This window comes from Myotis yumanensis, unplaced genomic scaffold (assembly GCF_028538775.1).
Source record: "Myotis yumanensis isolate MYYU_CA2020_CCGP unplaced genomic scaffold, mMyoYum1.0.hap1 SCAF_2, whole genome shotgun sequence".
Taxonomy (NCBI): Eukaryota; Metazoa; Chordata; class Mammalia; order Chiroptera; family Vespertilionidae; genus Myotis; species Myotis yumanensis.
Genome location: NW_027223753.1, coordinates 164,857,204 through 164,872,292, shown reverse-complemented (window position 1 = coordinate 164,872,292; position 15,089 = coordinate 164,857,204). Strand labels below are relative to the sequence as shown.

At 36.9% G+C, this 15,089-nt stretch overlaps 1 protein-coding gene and 1 pseudogene across 1 annotated transcript in view; both read right to left on the bottom strand.

Annotated features, from left to right (window-relative positions):
- Positions 1-2,677: 2,677 nt before the first annotated feature.
- Positions 2,678-15,089, bottom strand: part of PPP1R2 (protein phosphatase 1 regulatory inhibitor subunit 2) — a 35,748-nt gene continuing 23,336 nt past the window's right edge. Inside the window, exons 5-6 of the mRNA XM_070406523.1 lie at positions 8,360-8,527; positions 2,678-5,746 (exon numbers count right to left, since the gene is read on the bottom strand). Of these exons, the coding sequence (XP_070262624.1) occupies positions 5,700-5,746; positions 8,360-8,527 (215 nt within the window). The 3' untranslated portion in view covers positions 2,678-5,699. The remainder of the gene's footprint in view (positions 5,747-8,359; positions 8,528-15,089) is intronic.
- Positions 14,675-14,782, bottom strand: LOC139004773 (U6atac minor spliceosomal RNA; annotated as a pseudogene).

Sequence of the window (15,089 nt, the reverse complement as noted above, 5' to 3'; positions counted from 1 at the left end):
GGAAAATATTATGTCACCTCTCTTCATTCTTGATGTTTTCATTTTCAAATTTGGCGGTAAACCTCTACTCTCCCTAATAGTCCCACAGACTCTAGTTTTGTTCTGTAGCAGCAATTCAGATGTAGCATTGTAATAATTATCCTGGTAAATATGGTGCCATATGCCAAGATAGGGTCCAAGGACTGAAAGAACAGTTTCTTGCAATTTCCTTCCTTCAGCAGTGTATATCTCCATATTGAAGATATAGCCGGTGTCACTCTCGCACACCATCTGAACAAGTAAACCGTATTTTGTTATTTTTGCTGGGTTGTATGTTCAAAATTTTAAATGTCCTCTCCATGGAATCATTCCCTCGTCCAAAGACAACTGTTGCTTTGGTTTGTATATTGTTCGAAATTTATGCAGAAAATAATCCAGCACAGGTTGGATTTTGAAAAGTCTCCCCGAGCGACTGTCCATTTGGCGTTATCATTGAAATGCCAGAATGTCCATATTTGCTCAAATCTATGGCAACTCATTGTCTGTGGAAATATAGGGGTACATATCAAAGGATCTGTTGACCAATAGTCTTTCAAGCTATCTTTTCTTGTTTGACCCATCAGAATAATTAGGCCAAGGAATTTCTTGATGTCCTTCTGTGTAACTAGAGACCACTTAACCAGAGACCACTTTAATGTTCTAGATGGTGTTTTGCGTTTCATTGCGGTTTGATCGTGATAGTTGGACAGCTCTTTGCACAACATCTCAAACAATTCATCACCAAAAAAGAGACTGGTCACAGAGGGTACAGTCACACTGAGACGGAAATGTAGTGACCCCAGCATGACCTTCAAACATTTGTAAGCGTGGTGGTGTGTCAATTTCAGACCAACACTTATCAGTAGCTTCGTGTCAGAATCACTTGAAAGCACCGCCACCTTGCGCTTCCTTACAGGTCTAATAATTTCACTGTCAGTAGAATCAGTAGAATCGTCTCTGGAATCGTCAAAACAGTTATCCGCATCTTCGATCTCACTAGGAATATCTGATAAATTATCGTTAAATATTTCTGGAAGTGTATCAGTTTCGTTGGTTTCCTTCCTTTTTCTGAGAGAGGGCATTTCTAAAAGCGCCAGGAACTTGAAGACGAAGACTATTCGAATGACCAAAATACAATGTAACTGCAATGCTTTATGGGTTCGTGCAATTATATAGTTTTTCGTAGATTGACCTGCACGGTTTCCACCAATGAGATCACTTCATTCAATGTGGACTGTGCCGCGCCAGCATGGCCAAGGGTGTCTCTGAGTGGGGGGGTGAAAGGATGAAGGAAAGACAGACAAGACAATAGCTGGGTCTCGGTGGGATGCTGCTCCCTGAAGAGGAGACAACGCCAGCGCCCACAAGCCCTGTCTTTATTTTATAGCAGATGCCACGAGGCAAAGTAGGGGTGTGATCACGTTGTTTACAGCATTCTCGTGAGTCTCAACCCTACTCAACTACATGCACCTAAACTCTATCACAAGGCACGTGGGGCTACATGTTCGGACCATAGGTTCAAGCTTACAACCACAGCCGTTGGCTATGATTGCGCTGGGAGGGCCCTGCCCTCCAGCTGGGACTTGCACGTGGCAGTGAGAGGACCCTGTCCTTTCATTAGTCCGAGGCTTGAACCTGGCCAAAACACTGTAACCGTGCCCCACAGTGGACAAGACAGTGTGTTGACATCTAAGGTCCTTAACAGATGGCGCGTGAAACACGAGAAAACTCATGAGCGGTATGCAATGTGTTAGTATAGATTATATAGGATAGGATTCCTTAAATGGGGGTGGGGGGGGGAGGAGCCTTCTTCAGCAGGAGATGCTCTTGGCAGACAAAAATACATAATCCCTATATCTGGACTGATAGCCAGCCATACGCACTATACTGCCAAACTGGTCATTAAAAAATTGAACTGCTTGCTTACACCTTACACCAAATAGCTGTTGGCCTTAAAATCCCTCCTTAGCCCCACCTTAGGTTCTGCCTTCGCAGTTCACCAGATTAGGTTGTGATTGGTCGGTTTCTATGCCAGTCAGCATCAAAAGCTCTGCCTCCTAGGCAACCATTGGCTCCTCGCAGTTCACCCAGATTTGGTTCTGATTGGTCAGTTTCTATGCCAAGTCAGTGTCAAAAGCTCCGCCTCCTAGGCAGCCATTGGCTCCTCGTTCACCCAGATTTAGTTCTGATTGGTCGGTTTCTATGCCAGTCAGCATCAAAAGCTTTGCCTCCTAGGCAGCCATGCTCCTTGCAGTTCACCCAGATTGGTTCTGACTGGTCATTTTTTATGCCAGTCAGTGTTTCTGGGCCTATCTCCAGGCCTGATCAGAGAGGCAGGGCTGATCAATAGCCACCCCAGACTGCTGGCGAGAGGGCTGAACTGCTAATCTCTCAGAGAGTAAGAGGCGCGGCTGCTGGCAAGGTCTGCTGATCAGCCCCACCTCTCTCTCTCCCCAAGAGGTCAGTTCAGCCCGCTCACCAGTCCCCACCCACGGGAGCCTGCTGCACGCAGCCTGGCATTTGGTTGAGGCTTCAGTCATTTTGGACGTTACGGACTTTGGGTTTTTATATATTGGGATATTTAGTGTACCAATTTAAGAGGAAAAATGTAAACAAAATTAAAGTCTAGGGAAAAATGGCACTTCTCCTTAATCTTCAATTTAAAGTTATTCTTTTTTAAAAAAAATATATTTTATTGATTTTTTAGAGAGGAAGGGAGAGAAATAGAGAGTTAGAAACATCGATCAGCTGCCTCCTGCACATCTCCCACTGGGGATGTGCCCGCAACCAAGGTACATGCCCTTGACCGGAATCGAACCTGGGACCTTTCAGTCCGCAGGCCAACGCTCTATCCACTGAGCCAAACCGGTTTCGGCTAAAGTTATTCTTTAATAATCCATTTACACCATCTTATTATTAAATTTTAAAGAACATCACTGCTGAATTTCAGACTAAACAATGAATGAGTAGAAATAATGACACCACAAGAGTTAAGCAGAGGAAGTAATATTGATTAAAAAGTTGAATGTAAAATCTCCCTTGGCTAGAACATTGGTAACTTTTTCCAAAGAGAAAATATAACTTGAATCATAAAGGTTCATTTTTTATATAGTCCAATACCATGTTAATTAGAAACTCATGATTTGATAAAAACAGTTTTACTTAGTTACATTCGACTTCTAAAATCCTACTGGGCATGCTACTTGCCATGTCTTACTTTCCTGAGATAACAATCTACATTTATTTATTTTTTTAATTTTTTTTATTGATTTCAGAGAGGAAGGGAGGAGGGGGATGGAAGCATCAATAATGAGAATCATTGATCAGCTGCCACCTGCATGCCCCCTGCATGGGGATTGAGCCTGCAACCCAGGCATGTGCCCTTGACTGGAATCAAACCTGGGACCCTCAGTCCACGGCTGACGCTCTATCCACTGAGCCAAACCAGCTAGGGCTCTGCATTTCTTAAAAACGAGAAATGAGTTTGCCTGTGACTGAAGTTTCAAGAAATAGTTTGGTGCTACTATTAGCTAACATGTTATAGTTAGAATACTATATCTGCAGTTCAGAAGTGCTTTGATTGGATTCCATTTTAGAAAGATATTCAAAATAACAAAAACATTCTTCTAACAGCAAATAATGTCCCCATTTTTTAAAAAATGTTTTGATTGATCTTTTAGAGAGAGGGAGAGAAACACTAATGTGAGAAACATTGATCAGTTGCTTCCCATAAGCACCCTGACCAGAGATCGAACCTGTAACCTAGGTATGTGCCCTGACTGGGAATCGAACAAGGTGACCTTTTGGATGACGCTCAACCAACTGACCACACTGGCCAGGGCTCTCCCACTTTTTATTTATTTGACATATTGGTATTTCCATAAACTTGTAAGTGGAAGATAAGCTGTTCAATAAAAGCCATTTCATATGTACAATATACAGAAATTATTTAAAAGTCTGTTCATATAATGGATTCTTTGGGCACTAACAAAAAATTAAGATACAAATAATTGACTAAAAATGAAACTATCATTAAACCAAGAAACACAGGAACTGCACTTCATTTCAGGGGGTAAAAATCTCAATCTTACTGTGTTAGAAGAATAAAATACATTTGTCATAGTATACATTATCATATTCCCTTAAAGCAGAGAGTAAAGTTTTAAATCAAAAAGTGTTCATATTACTTATCTATACATTTAGGAACTAACTTCATATCACTAGTTACACATCATTCTCTCATCATGCAAAAAAAAAACAAAACTCAGTTATTTCCTAAGGTCTATTTAAGTCAAACAATAAACTAGTAATAGCAAATTAATTAGCAGGCTGTAAATCAGAGCGGTGTAGAAATTCTGCAGTTGAATTGTATTTCTTGTCTATAGTACTGCTGCCATTAAATCCATTTTCTCCACATATTAGAAGAAAAAAAAAGGCATTGATAGTCAAAATAAGATTTTCATTGTTACAACAAATGATAGAATATGTGAGAGAAGGAAGAGTTCCTAATGTTATAGCAATCTTTATGATCTATCTATCTATATATATATATATATATATATATAAAAGCCCAGGCGACTGGTCGACCGGTTGCTATGATGCGCACTGACCACCAGGGGGCAGATGCTCAACACACAGGCATAGACACATGGAACAGACTAATGAATCTCAGAGGGGAAGGAGCAGTGGGGAAGGCGGAAAGAGATTAACCAAAGATCTTATATGCATACTAGAGGCCTGGTGCACGGATTCGTGCACTGCTGTGCCCTCTCGCAATCTGGGACCCCTCGGGGGGGTCGGACTGCCAGTTTTGGCCCAATCCCTATAGGCCAGGCCGAGGGACCCCACTGGTGCACGAATCTGTGTACCAGGCCTTTAGTCCTTTATAAAGGTAAAGAGTTATTGTGTGCATATATGTGGAAAGGAGTATGAAACAAAGGCAGGTGGTTAGGACAGACATATAAAGGGAATGCTGAAACTATATTAGAATTATATTTGTTAAAAAAACTGATCTGAAGTCTGCCAATCAAGTGTACAAAAAAAGAGCAGATATTAGTGCAAGTTTAACCTGGTAATTTATTTGTGAATAAAGCTAGTTTTGGTGAGGAAAATGTTTAATCCTTTCCCTGAAAACATAAACAAACTCAAAAGGAATTTTAAAGGTAGTAGGCCAGAAAATGCAATAGTAATTCTTGTAATCTTTTTTATTTAAAGAGAAAAATCAAGTTGAAATGTGTTAAAATACTTTTCAGATTGAATATTTATCAGCCTATATAATCTGTTGTTCCAATTGGATTTTGACTTAAAAAAATTTTATACAAGCTATCACATCTAGAAGTGAAGAAAATAAATTAAATCCCCTCCCCCTTCCCAAGATATTATTTAACCTCTAAAGCATAAAAAGCTATGTAATATCTTATACAAATTAACCAGTGTTCTTAAAAAAGTAATGCAGTTTTGGACTGATGATATTATGCTGTATTTGTGGTGAAGTACTAGGCACAAGAATATATATATATATATCAATTAGGCATTTTCAAGTCTAATTAGTCTCTAAAGTTATTTAATTCTTGGCAACATTGGTATGCATTTTGGTACTTAAGTCATGAATTGTAGAGAACAAGAGCAGTAAAGTATAGCAACAGGGTCTGTATCAACAATGAGTGTTGAACAAATCTCTTCTATGAACTCTGTGATTTGTTTTGCAGTTGGTCACCTGTAGTAGATCCTGCAAAGATAAAAGAAAAACATAATTTGTTTATTGTATATTCTCAACCTGGGAACTCCCTGAGCTAAAGTTCCCTTCCACCACCATTGATGATTAACAAATAAAAGATCTAAAAAACAAATATGGTGTATTTCACATAGGTAAAACAGTCTGATATGAAAGAATCTGCATACCCCCTAAATATTCTAAAGAGCAGAACTAGAGTGTCGACTTGGTGATAAGACAAAAAGGTTTCAGACTAACATTTCTGTGAGTAAATCACAGGTGGATAGCTGAGTTAATTACAACTCAAATACCCAATGCTATAAAAAGATTGGCATTTATGTTATCAAAATTATAAAATATTTCTTCAGATTCTAAATATGCTACTTTTTAAAAAAAATAAAAACAACAATAAAACAGAGGTCAGGGGAGAGGGAGGAGAAGAATAATGCTAAAAAAGTAATGGGTTCTATAAAACCTGGAGATTTTAAAAGCTGATAAGATTATTTTTTAAAACAAAAAGGGTAGAGGATAAAGAACTTTCTTCCCTGTTTTATTTTGTAGTCTTTTCTATCTTTGTATACTTTATGAAGCTAGATAGAATATATTCCTATATAAGTAGTACTTCATCTCCACTCAAGAAAAACCAAGCATTGAGCTAATACAAATTTTAATCATTATCTTTAATGATAAAATATACTTATGTACTGTATGTGTGAAATCTAATATCTTACAAATAGAAAGACAAAAAGAGCTATTTTCAAAAACTGTGGTTTAAAAAAAGAAATCCCTTTAACCTTTGGCACAGTATTGCTGGTGTAAATTCCAAGAGGCAAATAAGGTAAGTATTCACAGTGTTTGACCAGAGTTATTAAGAATTGATATTGAAAGTCTGAGCAGAAACTGATGAAAACTCATAACCAAAGAAACATTCATTTTTAATACATCAAAATAAATCACTAAGATATAGGTGGTAAATGGGAAACAAAGAACAATTAGGAGAAAGGCCAACTAAAAATGGGTAATAAATTTTAAAAAAGACATATAACAATTATTCAAAATAAAGTTTGTTCAAGTTAAATATAAGCTAAACAGGTTATAGTGTATAAAATGGAAATGAAATGCTGAATAAAGTAAACTGTATCACCCTGGCTGAATAGCTCAGTTGGTTAGGGCACCATCCCGATATGCCAAGGTTTCAGGTTTGATCCCAGGTCAAAAATAAGTGAGACAACAAATTGATGTGTTTTTTTCCTCCATCTCTCTCCAATTCCTCTCTTTCTCTAACATCAATAAATAAAAATTAAAAAACGAAACAGAAAACAAACTATACAAAAGGCTAAATAAAGCCTAATATGGAATATCAAAAAATACTGTAATATTTTTATTATGAGACAGTTATCAGATTCTATCACAGAAAACTGATATTTCACATATGCTCACCAAAACAATATAATAATTTACTTTCCTAAGACTTAGCCATCCAAAGCACAACAAATAAAGTTACATCTCTACTGAAAAGTATGTTTGCAACTACAAAGAGTAGGTAAAACAGGCACAACATCTGTATTAGTGGTGTAGAAGATTCACCTTCATGGAATACCAAAATAACAGTTTGTTAAAAATAAATAAATAAAACTATTTCCTATGACTGATCAAGAGTTGGTAGGCTGCAGGGGCAGACTGTATGAGACTTAAAAAAAAACAAAACAAGCCCTGGCCTGTGTTGCTCAATGGTTAGTCAGCCTGAGCACTGAAAGGTCAAGGGTTCAATTCCTGGTCAAGGGCATGTACCTGGATTGTAGGTTCCATTCCTGGCCCCGGTTCAGAGCATGTGCAAGGGGCAACCAATTGAGAGACACATGATGTTTCTCTCTCTCCCTCTGCCCCCTTCCACTCTCTCTAAAAAAACCTATGGAAAAAATATCGTCAGGTGAGGATTTATAAAAAACCAATTAGCCGGCCGAACCAGTTTGGCTCAGTGGATAGAGCATCGGCCTGCGGACTCAAGGGTCCCGGGTCCCGGGTTCGATTCCGGTCAAGGGCATGTACCCTGGTTGCGGGCACATCCCCAACGGGGGGGCGTGCAGGAGGCAGCTGATCGATCTCTCTCAATCCCTCTCCCTTCTTCTCTGTCAAAAATCAATAAAATATATTTTTAAAAAAACCCCGAAAAAACCAAAGTCAATTAGCCAAATAACCTGTCAATCCAACAGTCAAAAGAATCAACACTGAAAACATATCATACAATTTGTACCCAAAGGGATATTAAATCAAATCTTCCATATTAAAAATATTTCTTTTAAAGTTTAAACCTTAATTTAGATTATGAAATATCAAACAGGATCTAAAACATTAAAAACAAAATACAGCTTAATATGAAGACAAACATCATTGTTTAAAATCAAGTAAACCAAAACACATTAATATATAAAATATGGTCTTAAATCAACTCTTGGCATAAAAAACTTTATTATTTTGCGATTGGCCACAGGTGTTTAAATTTTAGAAACTTTTGGCATAATTGAATGCCAGCAAAATATTCTGAGGTTCTTCAAGTTTAAAGCAAAATAAAGTCTATTAGGCACAAAGGATTACAAGAGTCTCAGGAATATTTCTTAAACATCTAACCTTGATTTGATTCTTCCATATGCATACTTTCCCCAGTTGCACTCTCTAACATTTCTTCATCTTCATCATCTTCATGTAGGTCTTTTGAAATTAATTGCCTAGCTAATTTCATATTCAGTCCTTCATTGTAGTGAAGCTTCCTTTTCATTTCAAACTGTCGCTTTTTTTCTATAAAATACAAAAAATAGGCTTAGGAAGTCTTTAGCTCAAGGACTGGCAAACTTTACAGCCTATATCTGTTGGTACTGCTGGAACACAGTGATGCTCGTTTGTTTTTGTAATGTGTAAGGTTGCTTTTGTGCTCGAAGGCAGAGCTGAGTAGCTGCAATAGAATAATATGGCATATAAAACCAGAAGTATTTACTTTCTAGCCTTTAAAGAAAAAGTTTGTCAATTTCTGCTTTAGATGGTTCAGGTATATCTTAATTGGAATACAAGAATAAAGCCATTTAGTAGCTCTATTTGTGAAGAAAATTTAAAGATATTGAAAAACTTTCCAGAAAGCGTTGAATAGGGGGGAAAAGCAAACTATAATACTGTGTGTGTTTGTGTGTGTATTGACGGTCTGAGTAGAAACTGATGAATATTATGTAGAAGTATTATATACAAAGCCTGCATGTATGTGCATGCATACATATGGAGAGAAAATAAGACTCAATAAGTAACAGTGGCTAATTCTGGGCCAAGAAACTATGGAATAATTTTAATATTTTCAAGTTTTTATTTTTATAATTAAGAAAAAATTTCTTTAAGAAATTCTTACTATTCGTTAAGAAATTACTAGGATTTTAAAAAATGCTGGATAAAAACGCAACCTCATCCCCAGAGTAATTTTAAGAAAAACCTATTATTAAAGTTATTATATAATTATGGACTATTCTTTTATTTATATTCACCATAGAAACATTAAACAAGCAACAAATAAACATAGCTGATCATAATTAATAGACAGCATTTTAAAGATCAACTGTTTATGAAGAAATAAGTCTAAGATTTTAAAATTTCTTAGACCTGTCAATTAAAAAACAAAAAAAGGGGGTTGATATAAAATTGCCAACTATTTATTTTGTCAAACAAGAAAGCATTCAAACTCATTCACCATAGTTTTATTATGGCATTCATAAAAATATTTTAATGCCAAAAAGGCATAAAAAAATAAAAATCTCTCAGAATATAGCTATTCAAAGTACTTCCTCAAAGTCCTCTAATTCCAAGTTTTTATCATTATGTATACTTATGTTTTACAGGCATTTATAGTTCATGTCACCACTCATCAATCACTTTCAGGAAAGTTCTGAGACCAACATCCATTTCAGCATTCCATAAAGATCTTGCCAAGTATCTTTCTTCTTCTCTGCTTATAGATTCTTTTGTGATTTGTTTTACTTTTTCAGAGTACCATATTGTAAAGAGGAATGAAATTAAGAAAGAGAAAAAAAAAAAAAGACTATTAAAGAGACCAAGTTCTCATGACTAAATTTTTAGTTATGCCTTTAAAGTATTCAGATGATGTAGTACAAGGCAATATAAAAAAATAAAACATTCTAATTGCCTCCAATACCATATAAATTTACTAAAAAAGGTAACACTTTTTCTCATTACAAAGTAACACAATTTCATGAGAAGCATAGTAAAATTCTGCCATGTACAGAGGTTTACATAATTTAAAAATGATTATAGGAGAAACCAAGATGGCGGCATAGGTAAACACCAGAGATTGCTGCCTCGCACAACCACTTCAAAAATACAACTAGCCCTAGCCTGTTTGGCTCAGTGGATAGAGCATCGGCCTGCGGACTCAAGGGTCCCAGGTTCGATTCCGGTCGGGGGCATGTGCCTTGGTTGCGGGCACATCCCCAGTGGGGAGTGTGCAGGAGGCAGCTGATCGGTGTTTCTCTCTCATCGATGTTTCTGACTCTCTATCCCTCTCCCTTCCTCTCTGTAAAAAAATCAATAAAATATATTAAAAAAAAAAAATACAACTAAAAGACATAACGGACATCATCCAGAACCACAGGAAGGCTGGCTGAGTGGAAATTCTACAACTAGAAGGAAAAGCATATCGAGACTCAGAGGAGGTGCGGTGCTGAAGTAAATACAAAGGTGCGGAGGTGCATGTGGAGAGGGCTGGCGGCTGAGGACATGATTGTCTTTTTCAATCGGGAGGGAGTCTCAGGCTCTGAGCTCCAGTTCTGGGCGAGTCTCTGGGGACCCAGACTCATACGGGAGAAACAGGACTGTCTGGCATCGGTCAGAACTCGTGGGCAGCTTTCTCTCGGAGGCACTCGCAGCGATTGCCAGGACCTCTGAAGGCAGGACTGAGAGCAGCCATGCTGCTGGCTCGCTCGGCCCGCCCTGTTGATCCCCTGGGACCCATACGGAGGCTTTTGCATATGAAAGGCTCGGCCCTTTGTAATCTGAAAATAACTTAACAAACTGCAGCTGCCCCAAGGCCCCAGGGCAACTTGCATTGCTTTACAGCTGGCTTCTGCTGGGTAGACTCAGGCAGAGGCTAGATTAGCACCTCCTTAGATCCAAGAGCCAGTGTACCCAATGGTCAGAGTGGGACCATCCAATTACAACTCCTCAGATCTATAACGGACACACTCAGGGGGCAGACTCAGTGAGCACCAAAACCCCACTGAAGCAAGTCTTGCCCCAGAAGGGTGTCTTCAGCACAGAAGTTCTCCCACCGTAGACACAGCTGATTCTCACAGCCAATTGGCCTGGAGGTCAATTCCTCCCAGTGATAACTACAACCATCAAGGCTTAACTACAACAAGACTGTGCACAAAGCCCACAAGGGGGTGCACCAAGAGTGTCTACCTCAGGTAATTGGGACACTTAGCACAGAAAACCACTCTATCGACACAGCGAAGCATAAAAATGCCAAGACAAAGAAACAGGACACAAATGACAGAAATGGGGGAAAGCAAACTACTGGATATAGAGTTCAAAACCACACTTTTTAGGTTTTTCAAGAATTTTCTAGAAACCGCCGATAAATGTAGTGAGATCCTCGAGAAATCTAGTGAGACCCTTGATGTTGTGATAAAGGACCAACTAGAAATTAAGCATACACTGACTGAAATAAAGAATATTATACAGACTCCCAACAGCAGACCAGAGGATCGCAAGAATCAAGTCAAAGATTTGAAATACGAAGAAGCAAAAAACACCCAACCAGAAAAGCAAAATGAAAAAAGAATCCAAAAATACGAAGATAGTGTAAGGAGCCTCTGGGACAGCTTCAAGCACACCAATATCAGAATTATAAGGGTGCCAGAAGATGAGAGACAGCAAGATATTGAAAACCTATTTGAAGAAATAATGGCAGAAAACTTCCCCTACCTGGTGAAAGAAATAGACTTACAAGTCCAGGAAGTGCATAGAACCCCAAGCAAAAGGAATCCAAAGAGTACCACACCAAGACACATCATAATTAAAATGCCAAGAGCAAAAGACAAAAAGAGTATCCTAAAAGCAGCAAGAGAAAGAAAGTCAGTTACCTAAAGAGAGTACCCATAAGACTGTCAGCTGATTTGTCAACAGAAACTTTGCAGGCCAGAAGGGAGTGGCTAGAAATATTCAAAGTGCTGAATACCAAGAACCTACAACCAAGATTACTTTATCCAGCAAAGCTATCATTCAGAATTGAAGGTCAGATAAAGAGCTTCACAGATAAGAAAAAGCTAAAGGAGTTCATCACCACCAAACCAGTATTATATGAAATGCTGAAAGGTATTCTTTAAGAAGAGGAAGAAAAAGAAAAAGGTAAAGATACAAATTATGAACAACAAATACACATCTATCAACAAGTGAATCTAAAAATCAAGTGAATAAATAATCTGATGAACAGTATGAACTGGTGATTATAATAGAATCAGGGACATAGAAAGGGAATGGACTGACTATTCTTGCGGGGGGAAGGGGTGTAGGGGGTGCGGGAAGAGATTGGACAATAATCGTGCACCTATGGATGAGGACAGTGGGTGGGGAGTGAGGGCGGAGAGTGGGGTGGGAACTGGGTGAAGGGGAGTTATGGTGGGGAAAAAAGAGGAACCAATGTAATAATCTGAACAATAAAGATTTAATTTAAAAAAATGATTATAAAGTATGAGTACAATTTTATCCCCTATATCACAGATTCCTGATTTCCCTCTTTATATTTTCAATGTTTTTTACTATGTAATATACATACATTTTTGTGTATTTGTTCTATTATCTTCGTAATATTAACTAGTGTGGTTTCAAACTGTGCTTCATGACTATTGAGTCACAACTAGCATTTAAAGAAAAAAAGTAGAACAGAAAAAACTGACACATCACATATAGTAAAGGGGAATACTCTTGTGCACTTTTTTTTTGTAATTTTATGTACACATGTATATTAAATGGGATTTCATTAAATATGTTTAAAAAAAACATTAAACACTGGGAAACTGAATTACTAGATCAAAAGATGTTTTGTTTTGTTTTTAGTTTTCATTTTCCATGCCTACCAATAGTAATATGAGTAACCTATTTCTCCACATTCACACCAAAAGAGATATTGTCTTTCTTTTTAATCCGTGTTGATCTGAAAGGAAAGAAAGGTACCATGACACTTTTAATTTGTAGTTCCTTATTCCTAGGAGTTGATATAATAGTATTTTTTTTGGTGAATTATATTTATAGTCTAAGAAAATTATTTCTTTTTAATTTTAAGAGATAATAAACTTGGTTTTGCTTGTTATTGATATATTCTACTTTTGGAATACTCAAAATTTATTACATAATTTAATAAATTTCTATTCACTTCACAGAAAGCTGCTAATATACAAATGGTCTTAGTCTTCTTTGAATATATTCATTTTATCTATAATCCTTGTATGGCAGAGCAACATAATGCAGAGTACAAGGGCATTCCGGTTTCAGGCCTAGATGTAATAATAATGAACTAACCACATGGACTAGACAAGTGAATTATTCTTTTTATATTTCCTTTTACTATCCTACAAACTAATATAATGGAGAATATACCAATTATTTTAAGTTCTTAAAAGTTAATATTTACTGAGCACTTATAATATGCCAAGAAGCAGTGCTAAGTGCTTTAAATTCTTTATGTAATTTAATACCAATGGCTCTCAATATTTCTAAAGCTCCCAATTTATAAATGAGGAAATGTAGACTCAGAGAAATTAAGCAAATTAGACAAGTGACATATCTGGAGTATAAACTTAGATCTGTCTGACTCCATGGCCAGTATCTTAATTGTTATGCTATCAGTTACAAGACAATTTTTTCTAAAAACTTCTGTCAATAAACAAGGCTTTTTATAAGACATGTAATTTGTTTATAAGTAATAAACATCTATACGTATATATGCATCAGTAACTCTACTAGTAAAAACTGAACATGTGAAATTGTCAATTACTCAATAGTTCCCCCTGCTGGCTAATTCTCAGAAGTACAATTTAAGGAAAAAACCCTTAATGAAAATTGTCAATATAAGTTAATCATAAATTCCCTGTTCTCAATAGATCATATTTTTAGAGAATAATGAAAAAAACAAGATATAGAATTTCTATCTGAAACCCTTATAAGGGCCTTTTGGGGTATATGTTGGGAAAATTTAAGTCAGGAAGTCACTGTGGGTACAAAAAATATAATACAACTTGAGATTATGCTATGACAATTAGGCTCAGACTATCATAATTTCATTGAATAAGCTATATTCTAAGGATGTGAGGAAGGAATAACAAATTATACCTTAGCAGCTGCCTATGACAAAGATTCTGAACTTCTTTTACAATATGTAGTCCCCACATTTCAAAGCTCTAAGTACACTACTACTCTCTATTTTTTTCTTTTTCTGAGGGTACGTGGGTGTTTCTTGCATCTTTTTTCCTACATATAGGCTTATGGTTTTTTCCTTTTAAAATAGTTTAAAATTTCCCTAACTGGTTTGGCTCAGTGGATAGAGTGTCGGTCTGCGGACTGAAGGGTCCCAGGTTCGATTCCGGTCAAGGGCATGTACCATGGTTGCAGGCTCGATCCCCAGTGGGGGTTGTGCAGGAGGCAGCTATTTGATGTTTCTCTCTCATCGACGTTTCTGACTCTCTATCCCTCTCCCTTCCTCACTGTAAAAATCAATAAAATATATTAAAATAAATAAATAAATAAATAAAAATAGTTTAAAATAAATTATATAAACAATTTTTAATTCTTAAAACGATTCTACATTCATATGATTCAACAGGTATAAAAAGCAAGGTGAAATATCTTCCTTCTCTCCGAACCTCCATACATAACCACTGTTACTGCAAAAACAGAAACAATGAGTAGATAGCAATGCCTTACTGTATATGTGCTATATGGGCTACAAAGGCCTTTTCCATCCTTGTTGAGAGGTTATCTTTATCTTCTTTCCTATGACACTATCATTCTTTGTACGATGGAACCTAATAAAAATCTTCTTACTATGCCTCACTATCTGGAATTATTAAGTTTTTCTGCCTTAAAACAGAAAAAGCACAAACAACTGGGAAATTAGCTTTTATTTCTATCCACTTTAAAACCATCCAAACACTCAATGACTCTAAAAGCATTAATCTAATACGTATTTACTGAGCATCTACTCTATGCCAGGTACTAAAAAAGTACAAAGGAACATCAATAATTACTTTAAAGATGGTAATATTTTCCCAAATTCTTGATATCGAGGTGGAAAAGACTGTCAATACAA